Raw genomic sequence first — 12773 nt, forward strand, 5'->3', positions numbered from 1 at the left:
ATGACCAAATTAGGGTAGATTCTGTCCCTTTACGAAAATTCAATTCCAAACGAGCATAAGCTACCCAAAAGTTCTTAATGTGGGCAGTATTTGTAATACCTGTTGTCTTGTGTAATGGCTTTATTTTGTTTCAGGTGATTGGCATATGGCTTACATGTGCATGTACAAGGCTCGTCTTGTTCCAATGTAATGTTTTTGGTTTCCCTCATCTTTAATTGGAACACTCAATTGGTTTACAGAACACTGGGTCATGCTTGATCCAAAACTTGGAGTCTAGATATAGTTTTGATCAGTTGATTATAGACGATGTATTTGTTGTACCCTTTTGTTGAAATACGGGTTGGTTTGTTGAACTTAAGCACTTAAAGTTCGAACTTTACAATCAATACCAGTTGAGGGGGCTATGTGCTCATTTCCTGGATGTTCTGATTCTTCTGTAGAGGAGAGTTGTTCACAAGAAGTGGTTTTCATCTCTTTCTTGTTCCAGTTCAGAAGAGGTAATTCCTTAAGGAACAGGAATCAAAGCAGTTTCTACAAAGTTCCAGCAGTTAAATGAAGATGGCGCAATGGTCCATGTGCTGCCTATTGTAGCAATGGACCACCAGCACCGGTTCATGAATGATGATTCTGTCTTATTCGGAGAACATGACACCATGTTTGCCACAGATTCAAGTGATGTGGGGAGGATACGATTGTTGAAGACAATTTTATGATATCCTATCCTATTCGATGTGTTTGAAAAATGATATAGTGACCTATCTTGTCATTTTTGTGCACCTTGAGTAGAAAAACTCACTTGCAACACGGTTCAATCACCGTGCCCCTACTTGCTCCGCATCAGGCGAATGAATATTACCCACTTGTAAGGTGATTAAATAGCATTGGGTATCTTAGAAGAGTAAATTTTACTAGTACTATTTTAGCCACACAGTTGAAAAGTAATGCGAAATGATCTGTGGGATCAACCAAGTTGTTTTCACATCCATGGTTCGTCTGGCACTATTTTCTTATTTGCCTTTCTGCCCAGATTTGAGGTTCAGAAAATTGAAGAGACAAAAACGAGAAGAAAAGCAAAGAAAAGGGCATACCATTTGTTTGGTAAGAAGTGCGCTGTGCAGCAAACCATTTTTTTTTTTTGGGTGGATGCACAGTCCTCGTGTTTTTGCTTCCTTTGAGTTTCAATTCAATGAGTTTGAGTTGTGACTTAATTTGGACGTTTTTATTTAGAGAGGAGGCAAGAAATTCATCATAACAGAGGTAGACAAGAAAACAAACTCACCGTGTGCAGCCATTACAAGATCACAATGTAACGTATAACCTATTCCATACAAGTACGAAAAAATTCATCTGACAGTCGTTCAAAAGCCCAAGCAACGAGTCAAGTTTGGAATCATAACTGGAACTCCAAGGCAGCCTTCCCTTCTACATGTTCCACCCTTTATGGAAGCTCAAAAAATATGCAATTTTTGCAACCAAAAAGCTCAGGTTCAATTTTGTAACATGCAAGCAAGAACAGAAGGAAAACAATCGAAGCCACAGCCCATTGCACCGTTGTTACAAAAGTCCTTGATTGACTATAACAGAACTACAGTTATTATCCTAAAAAAGAATTTCAACCGTACCCCTAGAAGAATTAAATATAAGCTTGAAATCACTGAATGTTTTCAGCAGCTTCTTGCAAAAAGTACCAGAAAAATGGGGCAAAAACTACATTTATCTTAAAACTAGTGGCAGTATTGGACATTCTGTTGTAGGAGAGCTACAATCATATTTTCCTGATTTCAACCCAACAAAATAGAAAACAGATCCGCATCTTTCCTTTGAGAAGAAAGGGCTAAAAATAAAGAAATCGAGGGTGATCACACCGCCAGAAAGCAATCTGCTTAGCCAGTGATAGAGATGAGTTGCTTTGACTTGTATTCTGCAAAAGTGGCTTCTAAATCTTCATATATAGGAGGCCCTGGAAATGTGAGAAACCTTTTTGAAGCCTCTCATGCTGCCGGCGAGGGCGCAGAAGGGAATAGTGCTTTCTCCAATAGCAACCCAGAAAAGTTTAAACACGCGAAAATCGATTTCTCATCTTCATGCATAGTACATGTACAGGCTGTTTGCAGCAGCACAAGCAATTGAGTTTTCAGTTGGGTGCCATGCTAGGTGGAGCAACTTTGTTGTGAAGTCAAAAGAATTTCCATTTGCGTCGACACCTGGGCTTTCACCTCCTGTTATGAACGTTCCTCCACAATATTTTAGCACACAATAGATGCCCCTATGTCTAAGCGTCAAAATAAAGTTGGAGAGAGAGAGAGAGAGAGTGGGGCAGGCGGAGAGAACTGACCTCTTCTCACGACACGGGTTATACTGCCAAGAGATCTGGAAGGCCTTGATGGGGTCGGAACTGGTCTCCTACAAGGGAAGAGCAAAGTTTCTATAGTTATGACTCTGAAAAGGTGAAATTAGAACTAGGCAGAAGAGCTTTCCGGGTGAGTACTACTTCCACACCACCACTTTCATGCAACCCCAACGACAGCACTACTTCCTGCCACCCTCCCCCATAGCCACAACTACCATCATTTCAGGGTAACAGGGTTGCAGCCAAACAAACGAAATCATTGTCCATGGAAACATCTTTCACATAAAATTGCTTTTCTCATCTCTACCAAAAGAAACAAAGCAATACTTAAAAGTCTTGAAACGTCTGCTATGATACCTCATCGGGTTTTTGCTGGCTTCCAAAGTCGTTGACTCAGTACTGCCATCAGCACAACCAAAGACACGGAATAGATTGCTGGAATCACATTAATTTTAACATTAGATCATGTGTGAACAAAATCAACAGCAACAGGGTTAAAATAAAAACAGCAAAATGCGAACTGACCTGTAAGAACCTGTTGCCACGCGCTGCCCATCACCACTCAAGCAACACTCGAATTTATCAAAGATGGAATCATTTTCGTATAGATCACATAGCTGCACAGAAACAATTACACTCATCTTCCAAACACTACAAAACAGCAAAAAGTTTTTCACACAGAGACAAAGAAAGAAAACAAGTAGTTACCTTAGGTCTGAGATATTCATGAACCTGGAAAGTTGACACTGGACCTGAATCCATATTAATATCCCACAACTGAAACCAAGTAAAAAAAAGGAGATGAAAATGTGACCAGGGTTCACTTTTAGAAATGGCTCTACAAGGACTAAGGCCATTCAAATTGGTTTCAATTTCCACTCCACAGAGGTTTTTACATTTCAAAGTAACGACTAGCTAGTTTGGATGCATAAATTGTTCAGTTTCTTCCATTTCAGCGTAAAAGATTCCATCATGCATCCCAAAACTTTACATGCTTCTGGGACCCCATATGCAGTCTATAAAGGACGGACGATTCCTAGTTCAATTGAAATGCAAACAGTGGCGGAGCCAAGAAATGAAATCGGAGGGGGTGGAACTATGAAAGGAACTTTTGTTAGGTGAATTTTCAAGACTAAATCCAGTCATTCAAGCTTTTATTGAACGGTTTGATAAATTGAAGAATTAACATATCATCCGAAAACATGCAATGTCATTACCACACGATCTCACTTCCATAATTTAGGGTGCTCAAAATAAAAAGAAATTGGGCTCTATGGACTAGCATTTGTTAATTCTTAAGAGATATCGTATTACTATGAAAGAATGAAGTTTAAACTTCAGCCAAAGTTTATGATTCCTGAATACAAACAAGTTGGTATTCAAAACTTTATGTCGTCGACCAATAAAATGTTCATGCTCAAAGCTTCCTCAATAATTAATTGATATACATGAAATATAAAACTTATGTGAATAAGAATAGTCCAGAAATACAAGAAGGTAAATATGAATTTAGGCCGCAAGAGGGATTTCTTGTGAAATCCCTAGCCCCAGTGTGGATGGCCTACCCTCGATCTGACCGGGAAGGAGAATAATTGAGGTGCACATTTAAGCTGTAGCCCTTACGTTGAAAACAAAAAAGATATATACCCTATGAAGAACCCAAAAAAAAAAAATTGCAAAAAAAAAGGTGTGTTGGGGGGGGGCCCTCACCAGGCCCCTTAGTAACTCCACCAATGCATGCAAACAAAATAAAAACCAAAATGAGAACTGCAAAAAAATACTGGTAAACAGCAGATGTTCTAAATCTGAGAAGTGTCTAAAGAAACGTGCCAGATGCATTTCCCATTCCCATAGCCAAGTCACGCACATCCAATGGGTAATCCACAGAAATTGACGCACCCTCTTTGGTCTACATTACTTCCATTTTTGGTTTTCCCATTCTACATATCATCTGAAGCTCACTTTTCCATGTCAACTCTTTGTAACAGACGAAGAAGCATGTTGTTTGCATAAATTTTTTACCAGGCATGCCAAAAAGAACCAGAGGTGCTACTGGTACAGATTTTATATCTGTACCAGTATGTACAAATCCCTTTTTGGTCCCGTTTTGAGTCTCAAAAAAATGATCGGAACCACTAATTTTGTTTAAAATAATTTTTTTTACGGCTCCTAAAAAAAATAAGCTCAATCCGGTATCGGTTAAGGCGTCTACAAAACGTTCAACTTTGTTCCCAAATTCACGCCTGAATTCTAAAGCAAAAGTTTGGATGTTTTGTAAATACTCTTGCCAATACCGGATTGAGCTTATTTTTTGCAAGGACCATAAGCAAAGTATTTTAAACAAAATGAGTGGATCCGATCATCTTTTTGAAATCCAAAATGGGTCGAAAAAAGGGTTTGTACACACTAGTACAGATATAAAATCTGTTCCTTTAGACTTTCTGAAAAAGAACTCCACTCCATGGCGTATGTATACAAAAACACACACTCAGTAAATGACAGGTTAAAAAAAGCTTTGTAGAAGCACAAAGCTTGTCTAATAGCAAAAAAAATTCGAACCTTAAGAGTCATGTAATCACGACTAAGTATGTATCTTCCTTCCCTTCCAAATTTAATATCTGAAATTGATGCAATTATTTCTGTGAAAAAAGATCTTGAACCAGGTGCCTCTTGTTCCTCAAACCTGTATCCAAAGAGTATCATCATATGCTCATACTCAGGGAATTTAAAAGTTCATCAGATGTAGTAGGTATCAGGAGACTGAAAACAATGCTTCCTTTTGCCCCTTTTGTCTATATTTCCAACAGGGAGCTTCGACAGTTCTACAGAAGCAGTAACTCCTAGATATAATTCCAGCTTTGCTATTAATCAGCTCAATAAGGGAATGAACAAAGGACAACAGAAACCGCAAGGTAACTTACAATTTGGTATGTGTATCACATAAAGCTGATTGCCGCAAATCAATAAGTCGAATTGACCCTTTTGAACTACTATACGCCAACATGTTACAATGGGTAGGATGAAATTCTGCTGATGTTATCACCTCTGCAACAAGTTATAAGCGTTAAAATTCAAGGCTATTGTGATCAAACAAATAGGTTTAGATATATATTGTACAACTAATCAATTGCATAAAGTGATACTTTAGGGCAGTTTGGGAAATGCAAAGTAGAAATCCTGCAATTGTACGAGGAAGGTTACTGTCCAAAAAAAAAAAAACTACAATGAAGGTCAATTTCTCGAATAGTTTATATCTTCACAAGGGACCAGTGACCGTTCAATTTAGTCATGGTAAAAAACCAATTCACACGATTTTCTAGGGTTGTGTACAGTTTGGATCGGTTCAGATTCTTAGAAATCCGAGGACCGAATCACGAGTCACGGTTCTAAGAAAATGCAATCCGTGTCCAAGCCAAAAGTTCTACGGTCCGGTTCCGAACCAATCTGTGAGTCACGGTTTGGTGCCGGTTTGTATCCACATATAACATATAAACTCCACATTCCTAAGAGTGCAACAAACTCATTCCTTATGGTGCAGCAAAGTAGCAAACTCATTCCTTATTCCTAATAGTGTAGCAAACAGCAACCAAAAAGCCAAATCTATATATATATATATATATATATATATATATATATATGCAACCAAATTCTTGCATAATGCAGCAACTTTCTAACTCCATATTCCAACATCAACCAAATTCCAACATCAAATTATTACATTCCACATTCCTAATAGTGCAGCAACCAAATTATAACTTAATACTTAATTTACAAGTATAGGTAGAATTATTTATTAAATATTGCAAACACATATATCAGTCCCCTTCCTATTAATGGCGACCTTATTCAGCAAAATGCGGACCTCCCCTTTCCCGATCAAATTTTGATGATCCGAGCCGTTCAATGTGATCAGAACATGATTTTAGGGGTCTCCGCGAAAAATCAGCAAAAAATATTAAAATATGACCTGGAAGTCCATCCGAGCAGTTTTCATTGAACGATTCAATAAAAAACTATTCAAATCAAGCCCTTCCCGATCATATTTTTTGCCTCTTAAAATCACGTTCTGAACACATTGAACGGCTTGGATCATCAAAATTTGATCGGTAAGGGGAGGTCCACATTTTAACAAGTTAAGGGTGCCCTTATGTGAAGGCTGGTGCACATAAATATATATTTGTATGTACAAATATAAATATCTCACGGTCCAAGTCGGTTAATCCACGGTTCCAAAATGAAAATCTGTGGACCAAACTATATCTCACGGTTTTATAATTTTGAATCCGTGTCTCGACCATTAATCCACGAATCGGGACCAAAATGTATGGATAGGTTTAATTTGGTCCAGTTTTGCGGTTCACCGAATTTTTTGTGCGGCCCTAGAATTTTCTATGTTCCTTGAATAGCCCTAAGACAGTTCACAACATGAACAAAAAACATTATAGCACCAAAAGGGAGGAGAAAAATGTCTAGAAAGACATAAAACTAGTGGTGACATAACAAAAGCTACAACAAAATCTAACTTATCAAACCAGACCCTTATGTAACTTGTACGTGAAAACCATGTGCACAAGAACGAAAAAGTATTCAAGGACATCAAAATTTCATTTGGAAACTCTGATAAATATGCCAAGGACCATACCAGTTAGATCCTCCATGTTTGCAGGCTTCACATCAACAATATTGAAACTTTGATTGCTAATTTCCAAGTTCCAAAGATTTATTCGTAGATCGTCAGCAGATATGAATGTTTCACCATCACTGGAGAGAGAGAGAGAGAGAGAGAGAGAGAGAGAGAGATTAAATAAAGAACGAACATAAAGTTTATAAGTCCACACGGTGACAAAACAAAGTTATACCTAGCAGTTTCAAATGATGAAATGTCAAATTTAGTAGCACCCGAATTATGCACAAAGCAAAGATGATGCTCCCTTTCCCAGAAGAGAAACAAGTACATAAATGCAGATGTCATAACACAACCCAGAAATAATTCCCCCGGAAAAGGTCTCCATCTACTGTAGTTCAAAATTCCACGGCAAGACGAACTAAAAAATTATACGCAACCGTGTCCTGATAAATTGGACGTTGAAAATTCAAACATCTAACTATGAAGAAGCAATTGAAGTTAAGCTCAAGCCAAACACTGTGCCTATACAATATTATAGCACTTCAGCCAGCAAATTTTAATAGAATATTGGGCAAGAAAACTTCTCCGTTTCTGTACTTTCCAGGCAGCAGACCAGTTCTAAACAACATACAGCATTTATTCTTTGAATTGCATTAAAGGTCCTCTATTTCGATAGCGCTCAAAGAATGAGTTGTTCTTATTTCAACCCTCTTCGATAGTAGTAAATATGAACTAGTTTAGCAGTGAATAACCTTCAATTGAACTGAAATCTGCATAAATTCAATGGATCTGCGTATAAAGAGAAGCACAAATGCAAGTATGATTATGCTATCTATATCCTCTAGTTCAATAATCCATGTCAGACTTCCTCTCCCCCTTTTCCTATCTTCAGCCACAGGATTCGGCATTGAAAATGTTTGTTAGTTGCGAAAATGAGAGAATAATAAAGTCTTTGATCTATTATTGCTATAATCTAGCAACTTTAACCTCCAGAGACATGAAACAAACACAAACATCAATAAATGCGAGAATGGAAAGTAAGGTGCATTTCAAGTTAAAAAAAGGCGAATCCCCACCTGTTATTTGAAATAGAATTAATATGATAGTCATGTGCATGGGCGTAAACCCTTCTACATCTTGCCAGAAGGCTGGTCTCGTGACTGGTTACCTGCAAAAGGAATGAATGGAAATATATGAATAACTGATTTCATCAGTGTCTCGATCGGAACATGTTCCAAACATACCCAAACTTTTGCTTCATAACAAGCATACCGCATGTCTGTATGATAGTAATTATTTACAACAAAAAGGTTGTCCCATAATTGATTTTCTTTGAACAACAAAGAGACGGACATAAGTAGATGATTTCAAATGAGTAAAAACCAAAACAACGTAGTTTCGGAAGTCTAAGGTGGTCAAATTAAAAGTTATGCCTTGAATTCTGCAAACTAAAGGCCCCTTTCGTGCAATGCACATCAAATCTCCTGCCTTGATCCTGGTCAAGGCCGGTGGCATCATAGGTGGAACTCACTGACCCTTGTTGCTTCCTTTTTCTGTTGTTTGTTTTCTTCATTTCAAATTATTAGTGAGCCTTTCCACAATTTCAAAGTGCACATTCCTGAATATGGCCGGCTAATTTAGGATTATTTTGATCTAGTAGTGTACTTGAGCAGCATCAAAATGTCATTACAGGAGATACTGGTGCTTATTCAATGTTTATTTGAATGCCTTTATTACAACAGGAAATTAGCTTAGGTAGAGTACAACTACCACAGGTAAACGTAATGATGGAATGCCCCCTGGCGGGAATGGGAAGTCAATGCAAGATCTATCTGGGTAGCCTCCATTTGCAAGGTGTGATCGAGAGCTAGAGGAGACACTTGAACTCGGAACACCACCGTTTCCAACAGCTTTGGAAGGGTCAATGTTCATTTCAGAAATTTTCTTGACCTTCTTTTCTTGCACCTGTTGAAATCAAGTAAATAGCAAATAAGCCACTAAAGGGTGAGACAATCCATCCAACTCTCCAATCATAGATGACTAGTGTCAAAAAAAAGGTATGGACGACTGTCCTTGACAACATTTCAGAATATTTGCAATCTAACAAGTGTCAAGTACGTAAAACGAATTTAACAGCATTTAGCAAGTGGTGTCACATTCTCTAAACTGGATAAAAGTTATAGTCTTATAGACGCTTATACAAAACTATGAGTTAGTGTTGGCTTTCACGTATTTTTCCAAGACACAGATAAAGGCCTAATTTATAGATTTGCGATAACTAGATCAAATAAAACAACCACCGAAAACCACGAAAGAATTCAAAGTTCTCACCTTCCAAAACTTAATAGTTTTGTCATTGGTAGATAGAAGAAACAGGGCCCCATTAGCTGTTTGGCACCATCTTATCTTGTTGATTTTCTCCTCGATCTCTAAACTCTTAAGATAATCAAACTGGACACACAGAGACACAAACAAAGGACAAATTAAAACAACCCAGATCAAGAAAAGAAAAGATCCTAAAAGCAAATGAATACCTCAGGTTCGTGGCTCTGAAACTCGGTTTTATAACGGAACTCAGGATGTCTACTCAATGCATAGTCCATCCTCTCTAGATCTCTGCGGCTTCCACCATTCTACACCACACAGCAAAATAGTAGATAATAACAATCAACAAGTAACACTAAGTACTATATCAGGCTGATTCGATGATAAAAGCCAAAGAGCAGTGCAACTTACATCTTTGGTGTCGGTTCTTTCAAATAAAACCACCCTACCCCCACGATCACCAGTAGCAAGGTGGTCACCAGTTCTATCAAACTCAATAGCTGAAATGATATCAACTGCAAAATAACCACATCATTCCATGGAAACAGATTAGGAACCCCACAAGAGCCTGCTAATATTCACCCGAACAGATTGCTTCAGCTATTATGTAAGTCCACTTGCAAGGTTGAACAAACTTTACAGAAGTGTCCATTATCACACACACATGGAGAGAGAGAGAGAGAGAGAGAGAGAGACGTGTTGCTGTTGGGGGTGGTGGTTGTGGGTCAACAAGGAGGCGTCTTTTTTTTGTCATTGAAGAGGGTTTTGGAAGGACTTGTTGCTTACTTGGGAAGAATCTCAAGCGTGCCAGACTCCGAGTGGGAAGGAAGCCAATGCACGATTGGAAGCTGGATTGGTTACTTGGCTGTTGGCCTTTTTGTCTGTAGTGTTACAAGTTTTGGACAGAGGAGGATAGCCCTTATTGGAGGAGGAAATGTAATTGCAATTTTTGAGTTTTTACATTGTCTTCTCTCTTTCAAGCCTGGGGGCAGCCTCAAGCAGATGGTTTCCAAGAAGTATGGAAGGAGGGGCCACCCACCAAGGTGACCCTTTATGTTTGAGCAGCGACTCATGGAAGATTCTGCCGATCAACAACTTCAGCTGGAGACGGCATTTCTTGGGTGAACTGGAGCTGTATGGGTATTATCAAGAGTAAAATTCATATCTTCATATTCATTTTCCATTTGCCAAGGCCCTTTGGAATTTGGTTTTCATCGAGTTTCTGATTTATTGGGTGCTTGACATGACAATCGTAGTTGTGTGATGAGAGTTGGTGGGTTGCAACGGTAGGAAGGCAAATAAGGAAAGATTGGTGAGTTGGTGGGTTGGTTTCGATGGAACATAATAGAAATTCCTTTCACAATAAGGAGGAGCCCCTTTCCGGGAGGAAGGGTTGATTTTTGCTCATTTTGGGTAGTTGAGTGACATAGTTAGTGGCCCCTAGCCTTGGTTCTATGGTAGATTTGTGGGTTCCCTTCACAACTAGAATGGTGGGTGTGTTTGTTTCTCACGTTTTTCATTCCTTATACGTGGTTGTTTCTTTACCTTTTATCAACCGCGGGCATTCCTTCATCCTTTCACACACACGTGCACACGCACACACCCCGTACATGAATATTTGTGTGTGCCATTAACACATTTGATATTATGACATTTACACTGTCCAGATAGTTGTATGCATTATCTGGGCACAACAGTATCAAATATGAGCCTAAAAGTACAAAAAGGGAATCGGTTGGAACATGATTACAGTAGTTTCAGGAGCAGGTAAGAGGAGCACTTATTTAAGGTTCAACAATTTGGCAGATTGGCGAACAAAAAGTGATGATCGGAAGCTAACTAATGTTGGGTCAGAATTAAAAACAGGAAGATACATCTGCATGTGTGTGCATGCCCACAGAACTACACCACTTTCTGATGTTCACACCTCAAAATCAAGAAAGATTGTACTCAATATCACAAGATGATATTATTACAGAGAATTCACATTTCACAATGCCACGTCCAGAACTGACAATTGTGTTTGTATTCATGCCTATGTATCCCTGTTCGTATTTTATTCTGTTGTGGTGAATCTTAAACTCTATTATTGACCACCTCCATTTAAAGCTTATTTCTCAGAGTGTCAAAGAATTACATCCTAAACAACTCGCCTAAGATGATTTTCAATCACAATTATTTCTTCTGGGAAACTTCACTATTTCATTCCCTGATCATAATACCAATCATCCACCTCTCTCTTCCCGCATCACTTTTAGTTCAAATTTTGCCTTACTCAATTAAGCATGACTAAGAAGACAACCAAAGCGAAGCTCGCTATTAACAGTGTTGAGATTGGTCCGTCATCTTTAAGCAACACCATGTGAAATGTGCTGAATCACAATATGCTTGATCCATCAACCCATTAGAAACCCTTTAGGAGTTGATGAAGGTACATTGCATGGTGTAAGAAACTCATCTGTTGCAACTTGAATTGCTATACAATAACTTTATGGGTCTTGCTAACCCCGACAACTAGGCGGTGGATATTATGCATATGATGCCAAATGAGTCACAATTTCACTACACATTTCACGGATGCCAACACACTGGTTGCACTCGTGGATATAGTTTCTACACACTATCCACTGCCTAGTGAGCTGTGTTTAGCATTTTCCTAACTTCATACTGACTGCGAGCTTGAAGCAAGGCATTTCAGAAGAAAGTCAATGAATCAATAGTTATAGAGATGCACTCCAAGCAAGTACAAGAAACACAAACTTGACAAGAACACGAAAAATAAACAGTAGCACCATCCAGTCCAGCATCACACTCTTCATCCCTCAATTGCTTTACCAAATCACTACATAATCAACTGTACCCCCGAATCTAACTACTGCGCCTGAATCATCAATGAATCAACAAATCACTCGACAATCGACGATCCGAAACAGATCGAAAACCCTAATTCCGAGCTAATTCCTCCTAAATTACGTGGATCCGAATAAATCAAAAGCGATAATAGTAGTAATAATAATAATACTGAAAATATCATACCTTCTTGAACTTCTTCACCGGCCGTTCGTTCGCCGAAGACCTGAGAGAATTTCCACTCGAGCGGCGGCGGCGGGGCCGCGGCGACCTCCGTATCATCGCCACCGTCCATTATTTGAGACAAATCAACGGCCGAAAACGCGCTGATTGAATCGAATCACAGCATCGTACGATCGGGGTTGGAGATCACAGATAGGGAATCGGCGATGAGTGCATTGGAAATGTTGTGTTTGGTTATAGATTCGAGCTTTTTTTTTTTTTGGCAAGTCGACAGGAAGAAGAACAGAGCTTGGACGTAGATTGAGATTTCTCTCTCCCCCAGTTTTCTCTCTCCTCTCCCCCTCTCTCTCTCTCTCTCTCTGGCGAGGCGAAAATGGGAAAATTGGGGACTTGGAGAGTAGCAAACCGTTCTTTTTTCCCTTGTCGCCTTCGGATAAC

The 12773-nt window shown here is 38.9% G+C and overlaps 2 protein-coding genes across 4 annotated transcripts in view; one reads left to right on the forward strand and one right to left on the reverse strand.

The window, feature by feature from the left end:
* The window catches only part of LOC131309888 (ubiquitin carboxyl-terminal hydrolase 6-like), a 9486-nt gene extending 9065 nt beyond the window's left edge, over positions 1-421 (forward strand). For both annotated transcript variants that reach the window (XM_058336582.1, XM_058336583.1), the window contains exon 18: positions 135-421. In XM_058336582.1, the coding sequence (XP_058192565.1) occupies positions 135-190 (56 nt within the window). In that variant the 3' untranslated portion in view covers positions 191-421. The remainder of the gene's footprint in view (positions 1-134) is intronic.
* A 1130-nt stretch (positions 422-1551) lies between these two features.
* Positions 1552-12733, reverse strand: LOC131309887 (serine/threonine protein phosphatase 2A 55 kDa regulatory subunit B beta isoform-like). Of its 2 annotated transcripts, none has more exons than XM_058336581.1 (14): positions 12339-12733; positions 9714-9817; positions 9512-9610; positions 9309-9428; positions 8748-8942; positions 8054-8145; positions 6993-7111; positions 5272-5395; positions 4910-5033; positions 3059-3127; positions 2876-2967; positions 2708-2785; positions 2336-2403; positions 1552-2219 (listed from the first exon to the last, which is right to left on the reverse strand). In XM_058336581.1, the coding sequence occupies exons 1-14, from the start codon at positions 12445-12447 to the stop codon at positions 2083-2085; spliced, it is 1530 nt and encodes a 509-aa protein (XP_058192564.1). In that variant the 5' UTR covers positions 12448-12733; the 3' UTR covers positions 1552-2082. The 2 variants fall into 2 exon arrangements, with proteins under 2 accessions (XP_058192564.1, XP_058192562.1); XM_058336579.1 differs by having other exon boundaries at positions 8745-8942; positions 12339-12732.
* Positions 12734-12773: the final 40 nt, after the last annotated feature.

The sequence above is a fragment of the Rhododendron vialii genome, chromosome 12a (genome assembly GCF_030253575.1).
Source record: "Rhododendron vialii isolate Sample 1 chromosome 12a, ASM3025357v1".
Classification (NCBI taxonomy): Eukaryota; Viridiplantae; Streptophyta; class Magnoliopsida; order Ericales; family Ericaceae; genus Rhododendron; species Rhododendron vialii.